The sequence below is a fragment of the Dendronephthya gigantea genome, unplaced genomic scaffold, assembly GCF_004324835.1.
Source record: "Dendronephthya gigantea isolate DGI-Jeju-01 unplaced genomic scaffold, DenGig_1.0 000077F, whole genome shotgun sequence".
Classification (NCBI taxonomy): domain Eukaryota; kingdom Metazoa; phylum Cnidaria; class Anthozoa; order Malacalcyonacea; family Nephtheidae; genus Dendronephthya; species Dendronephthya gigantea.
This window is the reverse complement of record NW_021163087.1, coordinates 684643-706183: the sequence shown is the minus strand read 5'-3', so window position 1 is coordinate 706183 and position 21541 is coordinate 684643. Positions and strand designations below refer to the sequence as shown.

Sequence of the window (21541 nt, the reverse complement as noted above, 5' to 3'; positions counted from 1 at the left end):
GTGTTCGAAAAAACTATCGACGACGGCTTAGCAGTTAAGATAATGAAGGAGATCTTTCATTCGTTATTCCACTTTAACTTTTCTGTTAATCCACTGGTGTACGTACTGCGTTTACCAAACTATAGAAAAACATTTTATTTGTTGTATTGTTGCCCAGCAACACGACATTAGACGACACATGTTGCTCTTGGTGTTTAACTGAAAACTTTGTACATTCACATTTTACAGCAGCGAGTTCTAAATTATAGTAATACTTAGCATTACGTTTAAGCATAAACACCCGGTAAATAAACTGTTAACGTTACGTTCATTTTCAAATGCTTCAAAAAATTTTGAAGGCATTTTTAACTGACTTATATAGATGATGCATTGCTGTAATATTTAGAACACTAAGCTTTCCTTTCATTAAAATATGTTATAATATGTTATATTAAATGCAATTTTGAGTTTTAATATTCCCTATGGGACTGTGCATGTTTGTAGACTTCCTGACTGTGTATATATTCCTTTTTGCTTATTTAAATAAAGTCATCAATAAAAATTTAAACAGTACGATCTATGAGTATACTTTAGTCACTGAAAATGTGTTTCCGCATTCCCAAAGCAATGATAAAATTTCTACAAGGTTACTAATTTTATACACAGCATGAGTGTTTGAGTATATACATGGTAGGGATTGTGATATTGTTGGGTGGCAGGGTATCAACTGAAATAAAAATGTCAAATGAACGCGTTAAAAGACGGCTTTTGCATTCGAGTTTTCAATCAAACAAATAATCCAACGTATATAGCGCAGGGTATAACTAAACTCAAGTACGAAACATTCAAAGCAGACAGCGAGAATAGAACAGACGGGAATTTTATAGAACAAACTGAAAATTTTTTCAAGGTAGAACAGATGGACCAACTACCTTGTATTTCTTGAATTTTCGGATTATTTTTAATTGCAATCCTTATATAACTGCTCTCATCCAGAATTTTCTAAACTGTTAAAGACAAACATCTCCGACAGAAAGTCAAATGAATTTTGATGCAATCTACTCGGTCACTTGAATATTGATGCAGTCTACTCGGTACATTTGTTTTACGCTCCTGATTGTCACTTACGTTCAAAGCCCATAAATATAAACCCCAGGAAGACGATTTATAAAGGCCATTTAAGAACGAGTCTTTGCATGGGATGGAAGATTGACAATATATAATTACATCCTATATAGGAGTGCTTCTTCCACAAAAACGTGTGTGTGTGTTGTTTTGCGCAGAAAACCCGCATGTTAGTATTTATTAGAAAGGCTTTGATGACATTAATCAAAGTTTGAATATTATACCCGTTCAAAAACCCATTTGATGCTAAAGCAATGGTGGAATAGCCCTTGATATTCGCTTATGTCTTAGCAAAATGACATAACCACCAAGCTCAAATACGAAGGAACCATGAATTCTTACAGCAAAAACGAGATCAGCAAAATAGACTTTATGTGTTTGAAAACATACCTTGGTGTGTTTTCAAACACATCTTTTTTTAGAGTGTGCACCTCGATGCTTTTTAAAACACATCAGAGCTTAGAGCATGTTTATCGCGTTTCTATTTTCCCAGTCAGTCAAGAACTTTATCCCTGTTTTTTTAAAATAAAGGTTGCTTGATAATTTTCATGATCGTTTACCATTTTTCATTTTGTATAATATTATAGTTTATAAAACGATTTTACGAGATCTTTGCGAAATGACAATTACCTAATTTGCTGACGTTCTCATTTAAAATATTGTCATGGGAGTAGGTGTTTGCAATGAGTGGAAAAGGGCGTCACAAAATATATTGATCATTTTCAAATGCTAGAATACATTTGAAAGCATTCTTTATAAAAAGTTACAACTTTGGTTTAATACATTAAAAACTGTCTTTCCAATTAACTATTTTATATTAAAAACTAATTCTAATCAGTATTGTATAATTGAATATTGCTATGTTTTTACTGATTACTTGAATATGTAGCTTACATTTTGTCCGAATATCTTGATCATGCATGCAGTCATGACCTATTCATAAGAACAGAAGGTTTCTGACTGAATATTTTGTAAATTCTTATTAATTATTGTAAAATATTTTGTAAAACGTTTTCTTAAAACCTTGTGAATAGTTTTTGGAGTGAATATCCACAAAGTAATGACAGAGAATCGCGTACTATTCTTTGTTTGCAATCACGTGATCTACGGAAATTTGATTTTCATCTGACGGGCAAGTTTAACAAATATGGCGGCTGTTGTGTGCTTTGGGAGATATTTTAAAATCCAAAATGCCGGATTGCTGTTCGGTTTATCTATGTACCAACCGCTCGAACAAGAACAGGGATAAACGCTTCTTCAGAATACCTAAAGAAATCTCGCACAGAGGAGACAAAACAAGAGATATTTCAAAAAGACGTCGAGCTAAATGGCTTGCCAACCTGTCGTTGGTGACGAAAGGAGTTGAGTCTCGACATGCTCGTGTATGCAGCGACCATTTTGTTAAAGGTATTATAGCCCATAAATCTAGTTCATCAGTTGTTATATTTACTAGTGTAATTGCTTGTACACAACTCTTCTCATCTGATGTTTAATGAAGGTATTTTAAAATACTTATATATAGTTACTGTATTATGTGTACTTGTCATTGGAAATCCTACTCCCCTACCCTGGAGAAATGTAGAGAATTAGCCTTTTGTAAGTTTTCCAATGACAAGTGCATTCTAAAAGCTACAAAAGCACTCCCAGTTATCCAAGTGAACTATTTGATGAAGAAGATATTGATTGGGCACCAACAATTAACCTTGGGCATCAAAAAGTGAAACCGACTTCAGAATGTGCTTTGAAAAGGCGGAAAAGAGCAGTTGAACGAGAAGAGAAGCGACAACAAAATCAGGCAGCCCTTGCTCTCCTGTCTCTCCAGAATCCTCCACTTCCAAAGGATGTTAATGACTTATCAAGTATGGGTACATACTGTTAATGCAAATGACATTAATATTTTACATTATGATTTTGTTAATTTTCTACGAGTATCTAATTTATATCATAATGTATACTTGAACAGATAAATCATTGGAAATGTCACAGATCGTGATGGCCCAACTGTTGTACGCACGAAAGAATGCCAAACATATGTTACTGCTGAGTCGTTGGAAGAAAGAGATAAAGAATTGGCTGAGAAAAAGCTTGAGCTACTTGACTTACAGGCTAAGGTCTCACTTACTGGACTTTCGAAGGAGGAATTTGCAAAGAGTGAAGCAAAGACCAGATTTTATACAGGTCTACCTAACTTTTTGGTACTGTTACAGGTGTTTAACCTTTGTGAAGCTTGGATATCTCACACTGACAGGTCAGCACTAACTAAATTTGAACAACTTATCTTGACTCTTATGAGACTAAAACTTAATCTTTCACTCCAAGACTTGGCATACAGATTTGGAATATCCACTGCGACAGCATCTAGAGTTTTCAAGAAATTGATATCTATTTTGCACTTGAGACTTCAGTTTCTGATTGAATGGCCTGAGAGAGAAATACTTAGGGCTACAATGCCCATGGATTCAGAAACACTTTTGGAAACCAAATAGCTGTAATAATAGATTGCTTCGAAGTATTTGTAGAGAGACCATCTAACTTATTAGCCCGTGCTCAAAGTTGGTCAAACTATAAGCACCACAATACTGTTAAATTTCTTATCGGTATTGCACCTCAAGGTATATTACCTTCATATCAGATGCTTGGGGAGGAAGAGTTAGTGACAAACATCTAACAGAGAAAAGCAAAATTCTTCAAAATCTTCTCCCAGGTGATGTTGTACTAGCAGATCGTGGATTCAACATTGAAGAGAATGTTGGGCTCTACTGTGCCTCTCTTAAAATACCAGCCTTCACAAAAGGAAAGTCACAACTAACACCTTTTGAAGTGGAAGAAACCCGAAAGATAGCTCATGTCCGCATACATGTGGAAAGAGTTATTGGGTTAGTAAGGCGCAAGTTTCAAGTCCTTCAAAGTAGAGCAATGCCCACCGAATTTTGCACACACAGCCTGGAGAACAACATTCATTGATTGACAAGATTGGAGTTGTATGTTGTGCTCTGACAAACCTATGTCAATCTGTGGTTCCATTGGAGTAAGAATTATTAATGAAAATCTACCTTATGTAAATAATTATATTAAAAATATTTAGCAGTGTGATATAACTTAAATATCAAGAGTGAGTATTTATCTTTGTTAGTTAAATTTATTATTTAAGAATATTAAACATACATTTGTATTTATAAATTTGTGTACAAAATGATTACAAATCTTAAGTTATTGTGATATTTACTCCTCAGAATTTTTTAGCTCAAGGGCAGAAAATGGTTTAGAGAAAAATCTCCCTAATACTTCTGGCAGGATACACTTTCTAAAGAACAACTCTGCCTTAGGTACAACACTATCCCAAAATACAATATCTGGTAGGACTCGTTCTATGTAAATGTCATTCTCATTCCATACTATAAAATCACAATAATCAATTTCCATAATGTGAATTTGTGCTTGAATTTGAAAGTAATAGGCATGGTTCTTGTCCAGCTGTATACCAGTTTCACTTTTGACCAGACAGAATCCCTTGTCACCTGCACAATCTACCAGGTTTTCCTTCTTCTTCTTGCAAAATGGACACTATACAGTGAGTGAAAAGATTGGAGTGATTTACATTAGAGAGGGTGACCTTACAATGTATTCAACCATCCCTAATGTATATATGCTTTTAAAAGAATGAGTTGTATACCTTTATTTCACATGCTCCAATACCACAACAATCACACATGACCACCCCATCTGGTGTTGCACCCATAAATGACCATTTAAGGTTCACTCTTAACCCACTTTCACATACTGAAAATGTTTCATGTTGTTGGCACATGACACTTTCATACTTTTTCCTTGCAATACCCTCATGATTGCAACCATATCTAAAGGAATAAAATGCAAAATTATCAAAATATAAAATCAATACATTACAATAAAAAATTCTTGTTCTGCAAATAGTTATACCTGGTAGCTTCACTTGAAAACCTATATGCTTCTGGATAGCATATAGACTTAATCAACGACTTTGATGGTTTTTTTGGATTTGTTCGGACAACAGATTTAAGTCTTGATGCTGTGATTCGACCAGCTCTATGTGTAAACCATAGTTTTGAGTTGCTTTGCCTCCTGGTTTCTGCTTCTAAGACAGCTACTTGTTTTGCTGTTATTTTTAATGTTAGCTTCTGGCATTCATTCATTAATTGGTTGTGGTCAAGTTTTAATGATTCTTCTGATCCATAGCTCATAATAGGCTTTGGTAATACCTCAGTGGCTGACATAGGTATAAATGAGGAATAATAGAGTCGTTTTGACATTAAACAGGCACTTTTGGGAAAGTTCTTATTCAGGGTTTTAAAGAACTCATGGTATTCCATTGATCCATGTGCAACTGTGGGGCATGGTGGCTTTGGTTGTTGTATTAGGGGATGACTTTCCACACATAGCATTATCCATCTTTTGTTTTTTGCCTTTGCTGAGGATAGGTCCATTGTTTTGACTGATGCAGGTTCGATCTGCAGAAAAACATACAATACAGCTTAGTACTATTCATGTGCACTGCATATATAATGGCAATTTGTTATTTAATCTACATGCACTTCTCTAACACTATAATAATAATATTGCTGTTATGAAGCAAACCTTTTTCATAGGTGCTGGCATCAACCACTTGCTTTTTTCCATCGTACAGGTAATAGTTTCACGTGTCCGCACTGCTGTTTCAATGAAATATAGCACTGCTGCCTACATGAGAGCAAGACTCTGCCAATCTATATATGAAACAAATGTTTTAACCTTGTGTTTAATAATACACTACTGATACTTCAAACTCACTAATTTGCAAACGAAATTTATAGATTTTACAAACCCTGCCATGCAATTGCAATGTCCTGTCAGTACTTCACCATCTTCCTTCATTATCACCCAAGTCTTTAACGGTGTTTCTGTAGATCTCTGGGAGTGATTAACCTGTTCAAAACAAAAAAAAATTTGAGCAAATGAACCAAATTATACAATATAAATTAAATTCCTTAATACTTAAAACTGTACGGTACCCTTGCCATTATTAGTTGGTTCCCATCCTTTAATTTCTTTATACCAGTGCCGTGTACCCATCCACATACAAAAAAGTTGTACGCCTCAAGACTCTTGAAAGCCTTCATCTGCTGTTTTGAGTAAAAGGACGTTTGGATAACGAGATAATTCGAGATATCTGGAAATTCCAGATTCGGTAGGTCCTTGAAGTCTGTGGAAAAACTGTTTTTATTCATAGCATAGGGATCTATACCATCACATAATGTGATCTTTTCAATGTATCTCGCTTTTACATTGGGTTCTAACTTGTAGAAATAATCTGATAAAGAAGAGGAAGTGGTCGAAGATGTCGAATGACTTGACTCTGGAGCAGCCGCCATATTTAACTTGCCTAAACTTGCCCGTCAGATGAAAATCAAATTTCCGTAGATCACGTGATTGCAAACAAAGAATAGCGCATAGATTGTGCTGGCAATTTAGGTATTAAATGGAAATGTCAATCAAGGTGCAAAGCGACAGCTTTTGCAGGTGTTTCAATCAAAATGAACTATTAATCCCATGCATGTAATGCAGACTATAATTATTTAAACGAGTGTTTCTCTCCGCAATTCACTGCACTAATGCTGGCTTCGATTTTGGTACGATGGGCCAAGTACCTCACTTTTCTTCTATTCTTGGTATAATTTCAAATACACTTCTTATCATTGCTTTCATCAAAGATCCTTTGAAATGCTTCAAAAACTCAGGGACATATCTCGTCGGAAATCTAGCTGTCACCGATTTCATGCTTTGTCTGATTTCACCGCTTGATGGGTGTTGCATGACACAAAGATATTCGCTGTGGCAGAGGCTTAAGAATTTCGTGAATTATTCTTTCACAAGAGTATCGATCTTAACGATCGCATCAATTTCACTTGATCGCTTCTTTTTAGTTCTGCGTCCTTTGAAACATCGAGTTTTAATGAGAGGAAAAATTATGGACATGTGGGTGGCTGGTATTTGGCTTCTTGGTTCTGCATATCCAGTAAAAGTTTTTATCCTTTCCTTTGAAAGTGACATGGACAAACACATATGGTTTCTTAGCGAAATGTCGCCAATCCTATTTTCAAGCGTGGTGTACGGATTAACATACCAGAAAGTAAAGAAACAATCTGAAAACGTGGCTTTCGAAAACATTCAATATCGACAGCAACAAGCGCGATTTATAAAGGAAAAACAATTTTTAAAAACAATTACTATTGTAGCGTGCATTCAATTCGTTTGCATCGTCCCTACGTCTATAGCCACCTATTACCCTGAGTCAATCGAAAACACAATTCATGATGGCGCAGCTGCTTGGATTCTAAAGGAGATCTTTCATGGGTTATTCCACTTCAACTTTTCTGTAAATCCCTTGGTGTACGTACTGCGTTTACCAAACTATAGAAAAACATTTTATTTGTTGTATTGTTGCAAATCAACACAACATTAAAAGATCCGAGCTGGCATCTGTGTTTCTTTATAGCAGGAAACACAGATTATCTTGTGCTATGGAGTTACAATACCGTCCAGAAATAACCTAACAAAAACCGCGGTTAACCAAGGTCAAACCTCAGACTGATCGCGGTTTAACCTCGGCCTAACTTGGTCTGACAGATATTTCTTAAGATCTTTTGATTGTTTTTGATATGATTATTGTGTTGTCGTTCTCAGCTGTTCATAACATTTCGTTCGGAAGCGAACGGCAAGCGCCATCGTATTTTTTCTTGCGGTCGTCTGCGCGGTTTCTTTTCGGTCGACCGCAACCGAACCGCAACCGAACCGCAACCGAACCGAAACTACAGTGTTAGGTTATTTCTGGACTGCACTATAATTTATAAAGTTTTTTATTTAATATGTTATATTGAAAAAATCCATCCTGTTTATTTGTATAGACCTATGAATAAATAAGTCAGCACTAAAATAACTTTTGCTTGCATGCATATTAATTATCATTTTTATGTAATTTAAATGCGTGTTATTAATAAAAATGCAATATATTTATTGTGTTTTGGTAAAGAAGACAACATTGGATGTTTTATACCAATTTTAGTGTATCCAGTGCTTTTTTCTGGAAATATATACTAAAATTATGAATAGTATCTCACCTTAACCGAGGTTAACTTATCAAGTGCGTTGTGTAAGTCTTCTCAGTCGTAAGACATATATGAGTATATAATAGCTAAAGTAAATAACTTATAGATCTTAGTTGCACTTTTAATTTAGCACCCTACAATAGCTACATGCATGTCAATAATAAACTACATAAATTTTGTTCTATTTGTAACAAGATGGTTCTGATTGGTGGTTTAGCATCTTTTTCATTAAATTTTACATGTGCTATAATTATTGTGGTATTCTTTCGATATTTAAACGGTTTATGAAGCGTTTTAATTTAAACGAAGCAAGTTGCTCTAAATGAAAACGTATGCTTAATAGACTCAATACGAAGTATTTAACGCATACTACGAAGAGCTACTTTAATAACTTTATAGATCATGGCAGAGGAAAAATTCGCTGGTTTTCAGATAAGTTATTTCGACATGCTGTCCTCTTTTGTTTGTATTGTTGGTGTAATATTACATGCGTTCCTCATTATTGCTTTCATCAAAGATCCTCTAAAATGCTTCAAGAATTCAGGAACATATCTTGTTGTAAATTTAGCTGCTTCAGACTTCCTGGTCTGCCTCATAACTCCGACAAAATGTTGCATACCCAAAAACTGGCACTGGGAATGGCCGAGGCACCTCGTTGTTTTCTCTTGCATGAATGTATCCATTTTAACAATAGCGTCAATTTCGCTTGATCGCTTTTTTTTGGTTCTGTGTCCTTTCAAACATAGAGCTTTGACGAAAGGAAAAAAGATGTTCGTGTGGTTGGCTTGTGTTTGGCTTGTTGGTTCGGCATTTCCCATAAAAAACTTTGTGTTTGCTATAGTAACTGACGTGGACACACACATAAGGATTCTTACCCAGATTTTGCCAGTTTTGTTTGCAAGTGTGATGTACGGGTTAACGTACAACAAGTTAAAAAAACAGTCAAAAAATTTAGCTCTAGAGAACATTACAAATCGACAGCAACAGGCGCGAATTATGCAGGAAAAACAATTTTTGAGAACAATTATTATTGTGGCGTGTATTCAAGTAATTTGTGTTGTGCCTTCGACGATATTCTTTCACATGAAGGTGTTTCAAAAATTGTTTAGTGATGACCTAACTGTTGAAGTTTTGAATGAAGTATCTTCTGGAATATTCCACATCAACTTTGCTGTCAATCCTCTGGTATATGTACTACGCTTACCAAACTATAAAAAAACATTTTCTCAACTGTACTGTTGCAAAAGGAATACAATTACAGCAATTTAAAGCCTGTCTTTGGTTCTTGAACAGTGACAGTGTTATTTGATTTCATTCATTGTTCATTGTTATTTGCTGAACCAATCACCAATCAAGAGTGGCAATATAAAACTGAAAAGTTTTATATTGAAAAGTAAAATTACTATTTCATATTTTCCAACGTGTCCAAATACACGCTGAATAAATCGACAATGGTTTGTGTTAATGAAAATGACCAGAATGATAATTATATCAAAATTATGTGGAATTGATTGTAGTTTTTGGCTAAAACCACGCATTATACTATAGTACATTTTGTATATTGTGATCGTTTATTTGTACGTGTCAATCATTGACAGCATTCGTGGTTTTATCAGTTGTTCGCAGAACAATTAAAGAATTTTGTGCAGGAGAAAATATCAGCATGAGTAGAACTTAAATCGTTTTTAAAGAATAGTGAAACAAGATACTCTTAACTGAGTGTGAGGTATCGCCGGCTTCGACTCCATCCAGATGTATATCCTGCGATACTACCTCACCTTTGGCGAATAGCTGTTAAATCTTGTTTATCAAATGTAAAAAAAATAGTAAACAGAGATTTAATTAGAAATAAAATATTCTCTAAAAATATGCGAGGCATAAAAGTCAGAGAAATTTTTGAGTGACGAGTGTCGCATGCATGTATACTAATTTGCATTTCGCCCATACATAGCAGCCTTCAATTTTACATAACACACAGACACAGTAAATGTACCGGTACATTAACTTAAAATGAATAAAATCGCCATTGCCCTAAGCCCAGGCTTTTTTGCCGACCTCTGGGTCAATAGTACATCCGTTTCGCACCACCGATCGAATGGTTATCAATCATATGCTTCTAGTTCTAGTTACTATCCTGTACGGCGTTTTGTTATGCCTGTACTATATACTAAGTATTAAGTACGAGTATTGAGTCGGCAACTCGGCGATTTGATAACCCGACAAAGTCGATTTTTTTAGATATATACAGGTTTACAACAACGATAACATCAGGTCTGTTGATAGATATTTTACCTTTGGTAATCATTGTGATTTGTGTCTCAAATATAAGAATCCGGGGCTTCTTATCTGTCCCATCTTTGATCGAAACCGCGAACAAAAAGAAATGAGACTCATTCACAGTCTTTGCACTCTTCGTCTTATAAATGAATAACTACCTTTCATTTATTTCACTTCATTTCACCCTCTGTAAATACATGAATTACATGCTATTATGTTGTTTACAACAAAACACATTGCAATATGGCTCCTTCGCCAAATCAGGCCTCCTTGTTTGCTGGCTGTCTAGCCTGCAATTCAGGCGTGAAAACTCTAGGGGAACGGAATATGGTATTATAACATTTTATATTTTTTGTTTTACGTTGGTTTATTTTACCACGTGTTTTGACGTCAAACATATGCTCTCGGATTTCGTTTCTTACTACATTTTCTAACGAAGACCAATTGGTCGAAATGTCGAAGTATTTTTGAAATTTTAGGTACTTGTTATCTAGTGGAATAAATTTTGAATTAAAAATATGTTATTAACAGAGTTATTGGTTATGGATTTTAAAAAACATTTTTAAAAAAACACCATTGCGAAGGCAATTTAGATCTGTAGTAGGAATCACAACTTCTTGTCACACCATATTAGATGCAACGTCGTCAGACGCTGTACGCAGTACTCTACTGGATCCTTTGTCATGACATAAGGATAGACAACACGTAGCTATTTAGTGATTTAAATTTCAGCCCGGGCTGGAATTTCAGTTTGAGTTACCCGGGAAACTTCAGCCCGGGCTGAAACTTAATGTTGCTGTCATGTAAACGTAAATAAACTTAGACCCGGACAGAAAAATTCGCCTTGACAATGCTTTTTCGTTTGCTTATTTCATTTTATGTGCAGTCATAGTCCTTTTAAGGTCCAATTATTGTCATTCAGGATTTTAAAGCCCTCGAAGAATCGAAATAGGTCTACTACCAGCCTTTACAAACTCAGCCCGGGCTGAAATTTCAGCCCTGGTCTTACAATAATTCTGACGTGTCATAACAGAGCCCGGGTTGAAACTTGCCATGTAGTTGAAAAATATTTTGGCCCCAGCGAAGTTTCTTTCTGTTTTGCTACCGTGTTATCGCGCAGAGTTGGGTCTTTTTAGGTAAAAAATATGATTCCTTCTTAGTGTCATAAAATAATTACCACAAATTTAACCGGCTGCATGTGTGAGATTCCGCTGTATTTCCCTGATGAGTTTTTCAACTAGAAATTCTCCCTGTCTGCCCAAAAAAGGTATTCTAATCCAAAAGTCCTCAATGTTCATAATACAAGTCCATGTTTTTAGCCGTGCCTTGCCAAAAAATTGACTGTAGCGTAGTGACGAGATTATATGCCATGTTACTGCATGATGTCACTATTTATTATAGCCATTTTTAATTTTCATATCCATACAATTATCAAGTATAGCCAATTGTAAATTTAATCTACTTTTAAAAGAGAGATTTACAGTAAATATTCAGAGGAAATTTGATAAAATTTTCACTCGTTATCTGAAAAACATGCATGCATGGGTTATTGAAAATATCGATCCGTCACGTCGCGAGTCACGTCCATGCAGTGTGTGGGGGCGTTTGACAGACAGAATGACGCCGATACTCAGCCAAATTGCATTGTTATTATTTCATTTATTCCCCCCCTCAATACATTATATGCATTTCATCGCATTTCACTGATCTCAAAATAGTCAGTAGAATAAAAATCACTGTAGAACAAGTTCCGGGTATATACGTACGAAACCTAATGCATTGCGCTTCAGCTCGAACATCAAAATTTGGGACTTGTGCGGAAATGAAACTATGAAAGTGGCGCAGCTTGCATCAATAATTAGGGGCACAAATTAATTTATTATTCATTTTGCTACTGGAAGGACAATCGTTTTCAAAAGGAAGGAATTATTCATGCATATCATAGCAGGCCTCAATTAAAAAATAGATAATGAATAATAATGAAGCTTAATGAGGTTTATCATATCATTATCTATTGTTTTAATTTCATTCGACGCGACGAAAATACGTCCAATTTCCAAATAATTAACTTAGGCCTTTAAACATACATCTATTCTATGCTAATATATTTCACACAATTACATAGTTTTTATACTTTCGACAGTTAGGAAGTTCTCTCTTTGGCAATCCTTGTTAACAGCTGCATGCTTAAGTTACGCGTGGGTCATAAAACTTTCAAAGTTCTAGTATATAAATTGTGTGTATGAAGTATATGAATATGCACCTCCTCCTAGTCACATTGTCAACTGCTTTAATACTTTACAATAAGGCCAATACTCATAGTCATATTGTCAGAGAGACTTAAGGATCACACACACCGGGCACGAAGGGCCAACTCGAAATAATTTTCACCAATTTTACATTTTCCAAAAGCAACTACGTTTGAATATGTTACGATGTCAGTCTTGACAAATAGAGTTTAGAGTTTAGAGTTTTATCAAAAAACCAAGTCTGAGAGGCAGCTAATAGCATTAGTCGATAATAAACTGAATATTATACTTTCACCACCTTGCTCAGTTGATTCAGAGAGACTAGTATAGACAAAATACTTCCATCTTTCTTTATGGTTAGAGGCTATATCATTAACCATGATGAAGAAAAGGAGGGGTCCTAGGATTGTACCTCGCGGAGCTCCTGCATTGGCCAAAGGCCAATCGGATAGTTTAGTGCCCAAACCGGTCTGCTTTCTTTGAGCCAGTTTATTAAGGGATTATCGACATTGAGCAGCTGGATCTTTTCAATTAGGATTTTACCTAAAATACCCAAGGATAGCACATTTTGGCAGCCAGGGGTCCATAGCTCTCAAAATTTTGTTCCAGAATTTAATTTATTTGTCTCAAAACACTGAAAATTCGCGTCGCGTTGGACTTACTCAGCCTCGCCCCGATAAAGAATTTAAGACCAACGCTGTCACATTTTTTTGAGACTTGTGGGGTTACCTTATATAGTACCTTACGGTATAAAATCACCCAAAAAGCATACCATAAGAAATAATGAAAATCGAAATGAAATTTCCAGTGGCGCAGCAAGCATCAAAAATTGAGGAGCACAATATTCATATTGTTCATTTTGCTGCTGCTGTAAGGATAATCGGTTTTAAAAAGAGCAGTGGCGTAGCCAGCCTGACGATTTAGTCATGCTACGCAAATTTTATGTTATTATAATTATTCATCTCTTTAGGAATTTATTGTTTTCGCAGTCAATGAACACAAAAATAATGGCATAGAACGACTTAATTATCGGGCTGGCTACGCCGCTGAAGTTGTTGATGAAAAGTAATTTGCCTATGTCCATCATCACTCGGCTCAAAGTAAGAGAAAAAGAACGAGGCATCACCTGGGATATTCAGTATACTTTTTACAGTTAGCAAGTTCTCTTTTTGGCAATCCTTGTTAACAGCTGTTTAAATCATGCGTAGATCATAAAACTTTCGATTCAAAGTTGTAGTGTATAAATTGTGTGTATAAAGTATATGAATATGCACCTGCCCCTAGTCACATTGTCAAGTACTTTAGTACTTTACAATAAGGCCAATGCGTTCGACACGACGAAAATGCGTCCAAATTCCAAATAATTAATTTAGGCCTTCAAACATGCATCTATTCTATGGTAATATATTTTACAAAATTAGATAGTTTTTTACTTTCTACAGTTAGGAAGTTCTCTCTTTGACAATCCTTGTTAACAGCTGCTTAAATTACGCGTGGGTCATAAAACTTTCCAAGTTGTAGTATATAAATTGTGTGTATGAAGTATATGAATATGCACCTCCTCCTAGTCACATTGTCTACTACTTTAGTATTTTAGAATAAGGCCAATACTCATTGTCATATATTGTCAGAGACTTAAAGATCACCCACACTGTGCGCGAAGGGCCAACGCGAAGCAATTTTCACCAATTTCACAGTTTCCAAACGCAAACACGTTTGAATATGTTACGATGTCAGTCTTGGTAAATAGAATTTAAAGTTTTCGCTCCGATAAAGAATTGAAGACCAACGCTGTCACATTATTTTGAGACTTGTTGGCTCACCTTATATAGTACCTTACGGTTTCTTACGGTATAAAATCACCCAAAAAGCATACCATAAGGAATAGTGAAAATCGAAATGAAATTTCCAGTGGCGCAGCTAGCATGAATAATTAAGGAGCACAATATTCATATTGTTCATTTTGCTACTGTAAGGATAATCGGTTTTAAAAGGAGCAGCGGCGTAGCCAGCCTGACGATTTAGTCATGCTACGCAAATTGCAGTCAATGGACACAAAAATAATAGCATAGAACGACTAAATTATCGGGCTGGCTACGCCACTGAAGTTGTGTATAAAAATGAAATTTGCATATGTCCATCATCACTCGGGTCAAAGTAAAAGAAAAAGAACGAGGCATCACCTGGGATATTCAGTCTGGACTGGACGTATTGTCAGTTGAATCAAGAAAAGCAAGTCTTAATATCTGCCTGTCTAAAGGTAAAATATATTACACTTTATTATGTTTTGTTTGAAAGTCATTTGCTGGGCTTGAATTTTCATTTTTAAATAACGCTTTTCACCCAGTGTTTCATTCACACACGTGTTTTTAATAGAACTCAACCAAATGGTTTTATACAAATTTTATTTCGATATAGATTAATTTTGTATAAATTCTCATAACATTATTGACAACGAACAATAAATTAAAAACGATTAACAACTGTTAAGACTATCAAACTCCTCGGGTAAATTTTACCTCATCTCAAGTGGACCAGACACATTAGGCACATATCTTCTAAAGCAAGTAAACGTCTATATATGTCTTAAAGATATTAAAGAAGAAAAGGTGTGCAACCAAGTGATCTTAGGACGGTATTTTGTAGTTTTATTAGACCTGTCTTGCAATATGCGTGTCCAGTTTGGCATACTTTGTTACATAATTTGTTACCAAAGTTTCTGACTGATGAATTAGAACATATTCAGCGACGTGCGTTCAAAATTATTGTTCCCCATTTGTCCTACTCCAAAAGCCTCGAAAACCTATATTTACCTAATCTAGAAGAGAGAAGGGAATTGTTACACTTCGGGTAAAATTTTTAATCTATTATCACAGCCTTTTGCCATATTGCGTACACAAATGAAACTCGTTTATAATGCTTTAGGTTTCTAACGATTAGTATACCTACTTGTGAATTATTATAATTCCATGTTATAGTAATTGTATTACCTAAGTATACATATAATTGTATATTTGTACTTTGCTCTACTATTACCAATCTTTGTAATGTAACTTGTGTTTTTCAGTTCGTTTTTGAACTGCCATTCATGCAAGTATATTATAATTTATTTAGTGCATGTTTTGTGGTTAAAATGAGTCCAATAAAGGGTCTAGTTCTCCATTATTTAAACACAGAAAAGGCTCAGGTTTTTGAAGGGGTTCTCTTTTAGCGTATTTAACATTTTTATAGTAAAGTATTGCTACCATTAATTATTTTGTTTATATATTATGCTGTAAAATATAAAGACGCGAGGCAGGAAATTATTATCACGCGTGCACTATAATGATCATATATCGGTTATATTATATATTTCCATGCATGTATAATACCCAAGAAAACTTTACACAATCAAGTTCTAATAAGAAATAAATTCTAAAGTAGTAATCTTTTAATATTCATTCATCCATGTTTCGACACCTAAATAGCAAAATCTTAAAAAGCTGAGGTTGGCTCTACAACAGGTATATTATTGGTCGTGTACTTGTCGTATATATAAAATTTTCGGAGAAAAAAAACATGTTGCTAGAATACTCACGGGCAACATTTCTTATTAAAAACGGTTTTGTTTTCGACTACAAAATGTTCTCATATTTCTTATCAGATCTAGAAAGTAATATTTCACGTTTCACAAGTGCGATAATGTCATCAAACTGAGAAAGCTTTTTGTTTAAAAGCTCATGACTTGAAATTGTGTTTGTTCAAATGCGTATTATAGACTCTGCATATTATGCATCCAACGGGCCATGATTAACTACATTTTTCCGGATCGCAAGACCAAAAGAACTCTGATACGGTTATAAGCCGAGCAGGAGAGGTTTAATATAGTATATTATGGTATTTTTGTTGAACAAAATATGTCACAGGAACTGTTTTTGTTCGGAGGTTTACGCTGGCTTCCCGCGTTGCAAAGTGAAATATTCTTATCGCCGGTTTCGTTAACGCTACCTGAGCATTTTTTCCTAATCTTCAGTTACATAATTACCATTCCACAGCATAATGTACGTGAAACACTAAGACAGTCAAGTAAATTATATTTCGAACATTTAATAAAGAAGCTAAAGATATCTCTAGAGCAGCTGACAAACATATAATTAATATATGAATAAATTACAACTATCTACAAGATATTATTTTTGAAGCGAACATCGATAGAATTATTGTTAGAAAGAGGAACTGTATACCTTGCATATTAAGAAATGGTTTAAGTTTAGAAAATTTAGAAATAAGGACGCTTTATCAAACAATAAATGTAAATAACATAAATAATCCGTCCATTAGAGATATTTGTCAATAAACTCTGAAGATGTGTTGTAGGTAAAAAAAGTCGTTAGTTTTTATTGAACGCTCCAAATATAATTTTGTTATGAGTTTTTCGTTATTGAACGATGCAGGAGGTTGTGCGCGGGGACTGATTCCACTAGGGATCCAATGATAGTGGAAACTTTCCATGCCCCGTGATACCTAAGGAATCAGACAATTGTCCCAAAATACACATTTTGACTCATGCCAGAAAACATATAATGAACTAGGGTAAACATTAATCAACAGGAATTACTCAAACTGAAAGTACTCAAGTTAGGTTAGTGGCGGATATTGTCACGAATAAATTATAACTTTAGTTGCTCATGTAAACCGGGCGCGATTTTCTCAGTTTAGTCTCTTTTCTTCGTCAAACAAGTGTGACTACATTCACTACATTTATATGATAGCAACATTTTTTCCGTCATTTCATAAGAATAGCCAAAATAGTTGCGTTGTAAATAATGTAAATAAATCGCGGTGCATATATTATATCTATGATGTGGATACTTCGACGCGTAAATCGATACAAAACAAAATACTTATAATCAATACTATACCGTCAAAATGATTTGATCGACTTGCTCTATGTATGTAATAAACCTTCCAAATTATATTTTTGTTCAAATAAATGCTCGTAATTTATAACATAAGTTGATAAATTGCGTAGATTCTGAAAGAATTGCTTGATTTTTTTCGCCGGGAATGTTTTGAAGCAACGCTCGTCGCTCCTCCTTTCTTTACATCGTGACAGAGCTAGAGGTTGGACAAGCAATTAGCAATTTGTCACGTGAGCTCTCGACCAATGAGATCGCTATATTTTCTCAACGCGTCTCAGAAAAATTTTGGCTAAAATTTTTGCATTATACTCGTCGCGAAATGAATGAAGAAAAAATATAAATATTTAAATTTTCGGGTAAATTTTCAAGTGCAGTTACAGAAGAAGTAAAGATCTAGTGGTTTCCGCAAAAATCTCAGAGGTAAATGTTATATTCTATCTGTTATATTGAAGCTCGAACTTGATCGACTCCCCGCGAATAGCCGACTTAGGTGTAAATCTGTTTACAATGCATGTTTAAAATAAAATATCTAGAATTCCCATGGTTCGATTTTCTTCATTCTTGGTAACTCGAAAGACAATCATATAAGCTTCAAATCAGCTTGAATGATCCCGGTGATCTCCAGGCATTTTCCGAGATATTGGGCGTTGAATTACTGTTGCCAAATCCTCGTTCGCGCAAATGGTGTCAATACTTTTGAGAAAAATTGCCCCTCTAGTTTGTGCTATTTTCAATATATTTTTTTAAAGTATCAAATTGCTTTTAATATCATTTCCGAGAGTTGTTTTAATGTTCTTTAGAACTCATATAACATTGCTGTTTTTGGTGAAGAGCGACTGGATCGTTTACATGTTTCAAACGAGCTTATCCTGGGATTTTTGCTTCATGATCAACAATTATTCCTCAACATGGTCAAATTCAGTGTGCTAACAAGTCCATTTTAATATAATGAAGTTTAGTATGGATTATTCAAATGGAATATAATATCTTCACAGAATACTGCATGGACAGAACAGTAACCAGTGCCTAATGAATTGTTGACATTACAATTATATACATGTTTTGGAGTTCTCAATTGAGCATAATCATAAAAATTATCTGTCTAGGCTGCATCCTTTAAGAAATGTTCATACTTAGAGTAAATAGTTTTATGCAGTGAGGATAACCATGCTTGCACAAATCACAAGCTAATTGTTTCTGACGTGGGCCAATTTTTTAGTGTATATTACTATATGTATCATTCAACATAATTATATCATATAATTCTGGAGTTTTGATCAATGCATAACAATAAAAAATAAACATTTTTCCATTGTTATAATAAGTTTATTGAGGGAATATTTACAATTTGGGTTCATTAAATCAATTATTTGCAGTGGTTTACTTTTTTACTTAGTAGATAACATACTGATTATACCTAGTGCCATAATGTCTTCCATGCACGCGTTTTGAAATTTCGTTTTATAGGCCCATGCAGTTTAGGCCTAACGATCTCTATTGCCGCGTTTACACTATGTGCTTTGACCTGGCCTGGACTAGGCCTAGGCCTATAATTTTATGTGAACGTTGTTTATCCGGCCTAGACCTGGCCTGGTCTTGGTCTAAGCCACAAAATCCAGGCCAACAGCAGAGGATGGCCTGCACCAGGGTGGACCGCTGATCTGTGGCAAGATTTCGGTAATGTGAACGGGCTTTACCAAGACCTGGCAAATTTTGAACTTAATAGTATGATTTGTATAGGATACATATACTATTACCACTTTTCGGCGTGTTTTGGGTCTTTTTCCAAGTATTTTGTCGATTACTTTGGCTATCCGATATCATCAACCTAGACTTGTCCTATAGATTTGGTCCATTAGAAAACACGCTTTTAAACACTGCTGTATAGTATGAAAATAAATGAAGGCACAGACATAATTTTGAAACAATCTAAACAAAATAGTACACCAATTTTTAGCAGCATTTGAGAAGCCACAAATAATGACAATCATACACCCATGCAGTCTTAAAAATGTTTCAACTACAATTCCTGTAAAAATAAAAAGTTTATAGAATAAAGCCTCTTTTATAATTAAAGCAGCTCTCGTTTTGAGGCACTCGACTAGATTTTTCACAAAGAAGTGGGAATTTTGTCTGCGCTGCTCAAAAAATTGCGGGCGAAAAGCTTCTTTTTACAATTTTTATGTTCGAAGTGGGTTTTTTCTGTTTTCAATGTGGCAAGTCAACGAGATTTTGCTAAGATTTTGTTTTCAACAGGCAATTTTTTTAAGTTCAGACCAACGAGTTTGCATTCTTAAACTTTCATCTGGGTCAAGGATAGCCAGACACAATTTTGAGCTGCGAGAAGATGAGGCAAAACGCTCGTTAAAAATATTGTCTAATTTTAAGACAGCTGTGGAGCAAGGAAATTTTTTCGGGATACTGCGGTTTAGCAAGTATATATTTTTCAGCTTTTTAACTCACAGAAAATTTTTAAACATTTTATATTGGATCGTCACACCAAGCCGTGACTGCCTTTCAAACTTGCTTACTTTCGATAATATCCGACATTTCATGCATTTTCAAAGCAAATGTGTGAAAAATCTAGTCGAGTGCCTTAAAACAAGAGCCGCTTTAAAAGAGCCTTTATTCTATAAACTTTTAATTTTCACAAGAATTGTGGTCGTAAAAATTCTGACTGAATTTTTACACATTTTTAAGACTGGGTGTATATATGATTTCCATTATTTGTCGCTGCTCAAATGCCGTTTAAAATTGGTACTATTTTGTTCAGATTGTTTCAAAATAATGTTCAATGCCTTCATTTAATACTATAGCTGTATTTAAAAGCGTGTTTTCTAATTTTCTGTGTTTCTTGTGTTTGCGAAGCTTGAAAATATCCTTTTTTTCGCCCAAATTCTGAAGAGTTGTTTAAAAAAAAGTAAATCATTTTAAGATTTTAACGAGTTCCTCCAAACGAAACAGGAATAAAAAATAATCTCTGTTACTCATAGTTTTTGTACTCAAACTTTTGATTGCCCTCAAAATTCCGCCTCATAGAGATCGTTGGGCCTAAACCACTGAGCTATATAATAATTCCTGGAGGACCGGCTCGCAGCCAAATCGTGTCCGCAAAAACATGGCGGATTTTGAGCTTTGCTGACACCACATGGTTCCTTTTGCTCATGGTGGTTACCACTGACATACCGCGATACAAGGTGAAAAAGTGTGTCCATCTCCCTCCCGATTTTTGTGAAAATATTTTCAGCTTTCCGTATATATATTTTTGTTTTTCATATAAAATGGATAAAAGCGTTTCTTTTTTTCCCTGTTCAACAAATGGAAAGGAGACGTAGCTTTGTGCTCTATAAGTCTGACGTTTTGAATGGCTTAAGGTGGCTCCCTAGGGTTTTGAGAATTTCTTAAGTGCAGGTTTGATGACGCAGAATTAAGCCCCAACATTGTAAACTATAGATTAAAATTAGCTTTAACGTATTGATTACCATGTTCGAAATAAGAAAATATTGATTGGCCAATTATATAAGCTGTTGCCATGGAAACAATGACGTTTCAATATGGCCACCAATTATCATTAAATTACGATTATTTCACAAACCCTTCGGTGAAAAATGTTCTTTTTCCACTGAACATTTTCCCAGATGGTTAGTAATTGACAGGACAATTTTAAGAAAAAGTTATCGATACAAAAAAAATTAAAGGGGGAAAATATGGTTTTACGCAATTAAAAAAAAGCCTATCAATAACTTTCTTTTAAAATTGTCCGGTCGTTTACTAAATGACCTGCAAAGCATTCGGTGAAAAATAAAAAAAATTCACCGAAGGATTCACGAGATAATTGCAATTAAATTATAATTAGCGGCCATGTTGAAACCTTACTGTTTCCATAGCA

At 34.8% G+C, this 21541-nt stretch overlaps 2 protein-coding genes and 2 long non-coding RNA genes across 4 annotated transcripts in view; 1 reads left to right on the top strand and 3 right to left on the bottom strand.

The window, feature by feature from the left end:
* Positions 1–4293: 4293 nt before the first annotated feature.
* Positions 4294–5489, bottom strand: LOC114532070. Its single transcript, XM_028553661.1, has 3 exons — positions 5044–5489; positions 4778–4961; positions 4294–4668 (listed from the first exon to the last, which is right to left on the bottom strand). The coding sequence occupies exons 1-3, from the start codon at positions 5451–5453 to the stop codon at positions 4327–4329; spliced, it is 936 nt and encodes a 311-aa protein (XP_028409462.1). The 5' UTR covers positions 5454–5489; the 3' UTR covers positions 4294–4326.
* Positions 5490–5538: 49 nt separating this feature from the next.
* LOC114532084 lies at positions 5539–5806 on the bottom strand. Its single transcript, XR_003687924.1, has 2 exons — positions 5719–5806; positions 5539–5591 (listed from the first exon to the last, which is right to left on the bottom strand). It is a non-coding gene; the product is annotated as an uncharacterized LOC114532084 (long non-coding RNA).
* Positions 5807–5819: 13 nt separating this feature from the next.
* Positions 5820–6213, bottom strand: LOC114532082. The gene is made up of 3 exons (XR_003687923.1): positions 6132–6213; positions 5945–6045; positions 5820–5846 (listed from the first exon to the last, which is right to left on the bottom strand). It is a non-coding gene; the product is annotated as an uncharacterized LOC114532082 (long non-coding RNA).
* Positions 6214–11524: 5311 nt separating this feature from the next.
* Positions 11525–21541, top strand: part of LOC114532012 — a 29795-nt gene continuing 19778 nt past the window's right edge. The window contains exon 1 of the mRNA XM_028553609.1: positions 11525–15011. The gene's annotated coding sequence lies outside the window, so the exon portion shown is untranslated. The remainder of the gene's footprint in view (positions 15012–21541) is intronic.